The sequence below is a fragment of the Dryas octopetala genome, chromosome 1 (genome assembly GCF_963921425.1).
Source record: "Dryas octopetala chromosome 1, drDryOcto1.1, whole genome shotgun sequence".
NCBI classification, from domain to species: domain Eukaryota; kingdom Viridiplantae; phylum Streptophyta; class Magnoliopsida; order Rosales; family Rosaceae; genus Dryas; species Dryas octopetala.
Genome location: NC_141366.1, coordinates 6,758,885 through 6,766,426, shown reverse-complemented (window position 1 = coordinate 6,766,426; position 7,542 = coordinate 6,758,885). Strand labels below are relative to the sequence as shown.

At 40.9% G+C, this 7,542-nt stretch overlaps 3 protein-coding genes across 3 annotated transcripts; 1 reads left to right on the top strand and 2 right to left on the bottom strand.

The window, feature by feature from the left end:
* FLS2 (Leucine-rich receptor-like protein kinase family protein) lies at positions 1 to 3,986 on the top strand. The gene is made up of 2 exons (XM_086249727.1): positions 1 to 3,365; positions 3,646 to 3,986. The coding sequence occupies exons 1-2, from the start codon at positions 239 to 241 to the stop codon at positions 3,984 to 3,986; spliced, it is 3,468 nt and encodes a 1,155-aa protein (XP_086105853.1). The 5' UTR covers positions 1 to 238.
* On the bottom strand, positions 3,848 to 5,437 carry LOC147297096 (uncharacterized). Its single transcript, XM_086254429.1, has 3 exons — positions 5,300 to 5,437; positions 4,450 to 5,199; positions 3,848 to 3,968 (listed from the first exon to the last, which is right to left on the bottom strand). Exons 1-2 carry the CDS (start codon positions 5,384 to 5,386, stop codon positions 4,498 to 4,500), a joined length of 789 nt encoding a protein of 262 aa, XP_086110555.1. The 5' UTR covers positions 5,387 to 5,437; the 3' UTR covers positions 3,848 to 3,968; positions 4,450 to 4,497.
* A 68-nt stretch (positions 5,438 to 5,505) lies between these two features.
* On the bottom strand, positions 5,506 to 6,484 carry LOC147297095 (chlorophyll a-b binding protein 21, chloroplastic). Its single transcript, XM_086252391.1, has one exon. The coding sequence runs from the start codon at positions 6,411 to 6,413 to the stop codon at positions 5,616 to 5,618; it is 798 nt and encodes a 265-aa protein (XP_086108517.1). The 5' UTR covers positions 6,414 to 6,484; the 3' UTR covers positions 5,506 to 5,615.
* Between the last annotated feature and the right edge of the window lie 1,058 nt (positions 6,485 to 7,542).

Below are 7,542 nucleotides of genomic sequence, written 5' to 3'. Positions count from 1 at the left end.
TATCTCTAGAGGGCGGCAATAGGTTTTGTCATATTGGGTTAAGTTCAAAGTCAAATTGTAATCTATATGTGGTTCAAAAAATCACACTTTTCTTTCTTAACCTTTGATCATTGTTTGAAAATCTGAAGCAGTAATACATTGACATGAGTCCACACGAGCTTTGTGAGGACCATTGATTAGTTAGAGACTTGGGTTGTATATAAAAGCCTTATCATCAGTTAGTAGTTTATCCATTACAATGGTGTCTCAAAGAGTCAGTATGGTCATAGTCATAGTCTGTTGTGCTGTGTTTACTGTTCTATCAGCTCAGCCAAGCTTGGAGGTTGAAGTTGAGGCCTTGAGGGCATTCAAGAAATCCATCACCGGTGACCCAAATGGAGCACTTGCAGATTGGACTTCAGATGCAAACCCCCACTGCAATTGGTCAGGTATTGCTTGTGACCCCTCCACAAATCATGTCATTTCGATTTCTCTGGGGGATAAGCAGCTCAAAGGCCAGATATCACCATTCCTTGGAAACATTTCAGGCCTCCAGGTTATTGATCTAACTTCAAATTCATTCACTGGACATATTCCAGTTGAGTTGGGACTTTGCTCCCAACTATCTGCGCTTGCCTTGTATGAAAATGCTCTTTCGGGTCCAATTCCGCCGGAACTTGGCAACCTTAAAAATTTGCAGTCACTCGATTTAGGTGATAACCTTTTGAGTGGAAGCATTCCGGAGAGCATTTGCAACTGCAAAAACTTGTCAGCTTTTGGTGCCATTTTTAATAATCTCACTGGAAAAATCCCACCAAACATAGGAAATCTTGTTAATCTTCAGGTTTTTGTAGCATATGGCAACAACTTGATAGGCTCAATACCTGCTTCCATTGGTAAGTTGGGAGTTTTGCAAGCTCTTGATTTAAGTCAAAACCAGTTGTCAGGTGTAATACCCAGGGAGATAGGGAATTTGTCAAAATTAGAATTTCTCCTATTGTTTGGCAATGCCTTTGTTGGGGAAATCCCTTATGAACTAGGTAGTTGTAAGAAGCTTGCTAATCTTGAACTGTATGGCAATCAGCTCACTGGAGCCATTCCTTCTGAGCTTGGAAATTTGGTTCACTTAGAAACACTGAGGTTGTACAAGAATAGGCTAAATTCCACAATCCCACTTTCCATTTTTCAGTTGAAATCATTAACCCATTTAGGACTTTCAGACAACCAGTTAACCGGGACAATACCATCTGAGCTTGGATCTTTAAGATCATTACAAGTATTGACCCTGCATTCCAATAAGTTTACTGGAGAGATCCCTTCATCCTTGACAAACTTGACAAATTTAACATATTTGTCAACGGCCTTCAATTTCCTAACAGGGGAGCTTCCATCAAACATAGGGTTGCTTTCTAATCTGAAAAACTTGACCGTGAGCAGCAACCTTCTTGAGGGATCCATTCCATCTAGTATCATCAATTGTACCCGTATTCTAGTTATAAGCTTAGCTTTTAATAGAATAACGGGGAAAATTCCTGAGGGTATGGGGCAGTTGCCAAATCTTACTTTCTTTTCTGTTGCATCCAATAAAATGTTCGGGGAAATCCCAGATGACATCTTCAATTGCACAAGTCTTGAAACTCTAGATTTGTCCGAGAACAACTTTAGCAGTTTGTTGGAACCAGGAATTGGAAAACTGTCCAATCTCAGGATTTTGAAAGTCATCTCAAATTCATTTGTAGGACCAATTCCACCAGAAATCGGCCAATTAGGCCAACTTATCCGACTAACACTTGCTGAGAATAGCTTTTCTGGTCCAATTCCACCACAGTTATCTAAGCTCTCTCACCTCCAAGGGCTTTCCCTGGATGACAATGCTTTAGAAGGAACCATACCTGATGAAATTTTTGAACTAAAACAGCTAACCAATCTTCAGTTGCAGCACAACAAACTGACGGGTCCAATTCCAGATACTGTGTCAAAACTCGAGTTTCTTTCATACTTAAACCTCCAGCATAACATGCTCAATGGTTCCATTCCAAAAAGCATTGCTCGCCTTAATCGACTGACAACCCTGGATCTCTCTCACAATCATCTCTCAGGATCCATTCCTGGGTCTGTGATCTCAGCCATGAGAAGCATGCAGATATATTTGAACTTTTCATCCAATTCCTTGGCTGGCACTATTCCGGATGAGCTTGGTATGTTGGAAATGGTACAAGCCATTGACATTTCCAACAATAATCTTTCAGGGATCATTCCCAAAACAATAGAAGGCTGCAGGAACTTGTTCTCACTTGATCTGTCAGGGAACAAACTTTCTGGTCCAGTTCCAGCTGAAGTTTTTGCTAAGATAGACATGCTCACAAGCTTGAACCTTTCAAGGAATAACTTAGACGGTGAACTCCCAGAAAAATTAGCAAATCTGAAGCATCTTAGCTCCCTTGACCTTTCTCAAAATCACCTGAAGGGCATTATCCCTGAGAGCTTTACCAATTTTTCCACCTTGAAACACTTAGACCTCTCTTTCAATCAACTTGAAGGTCATGTTCCAGACACTGGAATATTCAGAAGAATAAATGCATCCAGCTTGGTGGGAAATCCAGATCTCTGTGGAAACAAATTTCTCAAGACATGCAAGAAAAGTTCACACCAGCTATCCAAGAAAACCATGTTTGTCCTGTTGGCACTTGGATCTGTTTCTGTACTTCTAATTCTAGTGCTCATTGTTCTATTCCTCCGTCGATGCACCAAATTGCATAAACCAGAAAAGCTTGAGGATCCACAACCAGAGTATGCTACACTCAAGAGGTTTGATCAAAAGGATTTAGAAATTGCCACTAGTTTTTTCAGCAAAGATAATATTCTAGGGGCAAGCAGTTTGAGCACTGTGTACAAGGGTCGACTGGAAGATGGTCAGATAGTAGCTATAAAGAGTTTGAATCTGCACCAGTTCTCTGTTGAGTCAGATAAATGCTTTAATAGAGAGATCAAGACACTGAGCCAGCTAAGGCATAGGAATTTGGTGAAGGTACTAGGCTATGCATGGGAGAGCAGGAAAATAAAGGCTTTAGTTCTGGAATACATGGAGAATGGGAATCTGGAGAGCGTAATACATGAAGATGAGGTGAATCAGTTGAGATGGACATTATCTGAGAGAACCAATGTTTTAATTTCCATAGCAAGTGGGTTGGATTACTTGCATTCGGGCTATGATTTTTCTATTGTTCATTGCGACTTGAAGCCTTCTAACATCCTGCTGGATGGTGATTGGGAGGCCCATGTGAGTGATTTTGGGACAGCTAGAATGTTGGGTGTTCATCTCCAGGATGGGAGTAGCCTTTCCTCAGCATCGGCTTTCGAAGGCACAATTGGCTACTTGGCACCAGGTGACCATTTACTGGCTCTTGCAGTCTTGCTCTTCTCAATTATAAAATTTATCTGCGAAATTCATTTGCTTTAAACCCTGAAATCATCTCATGCAATTTTGTGCCTTTTCTACCCTTATTTGAAATATATATTGACCAACTCAACAGAGTAACATCTTAAGCAGACGCCTTACATCTAAGTTTCTCCTTTTTCAGTTTTGCCGTTATTTTCAACTTTAATGTCTGGAAAATTACAGACATTGCTTTCCTTGGTACTCACCTGCTTAACATGTCTTTGCAGAGTTTGCATACATGAGGAATGTCACAACTAAGGTCGACGTGTTCAGCTTTGGTGTAATAGTGATGGAGTTACTGACAAAACAGAGGCCAACAGGACACATGGAAGAGAACGGGTTGCCAATGAGCTTGCGCCAACTTGTGGAGAAAGCCCTTGCAGATGGAATGAATAAGCTTCTTCAAGTTCTGGACCCTATGCTAGCTTCAAATATCTCCAGGGAACAGAAGGAAATTTCAGAAGAGCTGCTTAAGATAGCCTTGTTTTGCACCAACCCAAATCCTGAGGACCGGCCTAACATGAATGAAGTGTTGCCTGCCCTTTTGAAGCTGAAAAGGGAAACATAGTACAATAACATGGTGACTACATTTCACAGTACTATGAATATTGACTCAAGCTAGCTCAAACTTGTAGAGTTGTATCAGAGATGGAAGAATGGGAGAATAATGTAGTCTCATCATCATGCAATAATTTTTGAGCAATGAAGAATAAAATTTTCTCTTGTTCTTTAAGCAAATTCATTTTCACAATGTTCTGTAGAATAAATCCTGATATATTGATTCCATAAGTCCGACAATTACTTGGATATCAAAAAAGCTTCTTAATGAAAATTGGGTTAAAAGCATAAATTAAGAAATGAAAATTATCTAAATTTGATAAACCAAGTTGTATCATTCACTTAATCATTACTTACGATCAAACAACTATTAGGAAAAAGGACTACATAGCAACCTTTTGCTATGAAATTATGCAAAATATAATTATTGTGAATATCCTTTTCATAAAGCTGATTTATGCAGAAGCACTCACAGTCTTAAGTTAAAACAGACATAAGACAATGAAGAAAGATTGGGTGCCTTAGTAATCTGTTGGGGGAGGATCATTGTGCAAAAAGTCCCCAATAGTTGAAGGAAAGTCCAAGCCTCCAAAACCATGATCAGCACCCCCAGAAACAAAAGCAGCTTTACCCAAAAGCAAATGAGCCAACCTCAAAGGCTCAATCCTCCCCTCACCATCACCATTCAACAAGCAGTTAATCCAATCCTCCAACCTCTTCACTTCTTTCCCACACTTTGGCCCCTTCACCCCAACAATCTTCTCATAAAACCCACCTTCACAATGACAAGAATTACCACCAGTGCCACTACCACCATCACAGCCAACACCACCCTTCAACTCCAAACCATCCCTTTCTTCCTCCCGTAATCCTTCTTCTTGACAATGAGATAAACCCAAGAGTTGAATTAACTGGTCGATATCGTCTACTCCGGTGTCATTGATGGTTTTTGGATGATGCAGGTTATTTGGTTGAGGTGGGTTTTCCTGGGTTAGTGGGAACAGAGAGGAGCATGAGAGGAATGCCTGAGGGGGTTCACTACTATCTTGCAGTGTACTTGAACTGTGGTTGTGGTTGTTGTTGTTATTGTAGGTGGGCTGGTCCAAGTGGAGGTATATGGGTGAGCTTAGTGATTCTGTTAATAACTTGTTGCTTTCTAGTAATGGTGATGGTGAGACAGTGGATCGTTCTGATGGGTGTTCTAGTTTCAGTCTCTTTTCAACCTATGGAATTAATACCAAGAATTAAAAATAAATTCAATACCAAGAAACAGAAATAAAATAAAATAAATATAAAACGTGGGAAGTAAAGAAATAAATGAACCTGTTTGAGGGAGGAGAAGAAATTGGAGTGCAGGGACGCTGGGGGTCTCGCATTTCCCATCTTCGATTTATATTTTATGGGATTCATAGATGGTGAAGGTTTGAACTTTGAACTCTTCTACGCATTTGACTAGACTACCAGACGGTGTCGTTTCAATTGTTGTTTAGTGCAGTATGAAGAGGAAACAAGAAAAGAGGGAAGACATGTTGAAAAAATTAAGAATTTTACTCCACTCCGAAATACATACACATACATATAATTCACATTAGTTCACATCAAACTCAACTGGGTCACAACATGTCTCATACTCTCTCACTCACTTTCCGGGAACAAAGTTTGTGGCGTAGGACCAGGCATTGTTGTTGACAGGGTCAGCAAGGTGGTCAGCAAGGTTCTCCAATGGCCCCTTTCCTGTTACAATGGCCTGGACAAAGAAACCAAACATGGAGAACATGGCCAGTCTTCCATTCTTGAGCTCCTTCACCTTAAGCTCAGCAAAAGCTTCTGGGTCATCAGCAAGGCCCAATGGGTCAAAGCTTCCACCAGGGTAAAGTGGGTCAGTCACCTCTCCAAGTGGCCCACCAGCAATGCGGTATCCCTCAACTGCACCCATCAAGATGACTTGGGTAGCCCAGATGGCCAAGATGCTTTGGGCATGGACCAAGCTTGGGTTGCCCAAGTAGTCAAGCCCACCCTCGCTGAAGATTTGGGCTCCCGCCTTGAACCACACGGCTTCGCCAAACTTGACACCGTTTCGGGCCAAAAGCTCGGGGAAGACACATCCGAGGGCTCCAAGCATGGCCCATCTGGAGTGGATCACTTCGAGCTCACGGTTCTTGGCAAAGGTTTCTGGGTCAGCTGAAAGCCCAGCAGTGTCCCAACCGTAGTCACCGGGGAACTCACCAGTTAGGTAGGATGGGGGCTCACCAGAGAATGGGCCCAAGTACTTGACTCTGTCTGGGCCGTACCATGGGCTGCCAGAGGAAACGGGCTTGGCCACGGTTTTCCTCATGGACACCCTCCCATTGCCGAAAAGCTCAGCGGCTGCAGGAGCAAGTTGCACGGCCTTGCCGGCGAATGATGGGGAAGAGAGAGCCATAGTGGAAGCAGCCATCGTTGAAATGAGAGAATTGAGGTAATGGGCTTTGATAGTTGCAATTTGAAAGCGATGAAGATGGTGGTTTGTTGGGTATGTATTAATAGATGTGTTGAGAGCAATGCTCCTTATCTTATGGTGTCTAAAGCTTTAATCTCATTGGCTTTATAAGATTTTGTTTTTGTTTTTCACTACTCACATGGCAATCTCTAATCCACCAAGTAATCAGATTCATTTCCTTGGCTATGACCAATGTGGGTTGTCCACGTTGAGCTGTGGGATTCCACTCAACCACGAGAATATTGGGGGATTTGTCTTATAAAACAATTTTGAAAGTCTACCAAAAATAAAAAATAATTTTGAAAGTTTTTCAAGAGAATGTGGTTTTCCATATATTATATAAATGGCTGAAGTGCTATAGCTAGTAGGACTTGTGACAAACAGACAATGCCTCAACGCTCAAGTATTATTGATAGTAAAATTTTCTCACTTCAAAAAAGTTCAAGAAATTGAATGGCAGGCAGGGTGTCTGAGTAAAATATCTGTGCAGAAGGAAAAAAATCTTGTAAGAATCTGATCTTTGTTCCATTTCTCAAACTCACTTTCACGTGATACAGTATTTGGATGCCTTTTACAAGGATCTGATAAGCTCTTCTTCTTATGCAGCATTGACTCTTCAATCTATTCATAAAATAAAAAAAAAAAATTTCCTAAAAGCAAAAATTAAAGACATCCTTGTTCCCATTTAGTTTGATCATGCATTATAGACTCAACTGCAGCATATAATAGGGTTCTTCAGCTGTTGAACTAATACTTGTCAAATCTTGTAACATGCACCAGCAGATGCTGCAGATCACATCCTTCTCAAAATTACATTCAAAACTAAATGGTATATATTACTATTGAAATTTATTACCTCTTAGTTATTGAAGTAGAAAATATGAATTCAGAACAAAAGGTTATCGTAAAAATTCTGCAAGCTATAGAAAGTTGATTGGCACATAATTGCCACTATTAGTCGCTTCACTCATGACTACATTAGTAGCCATGTGAGTGGTCCCACAGACAAATTTGGAAAGATGCATTGCTTGGTAGAATTAGTGCTTTGGTCCCACAGACTTACAGAGGATATGCAAGCAGATAAAGG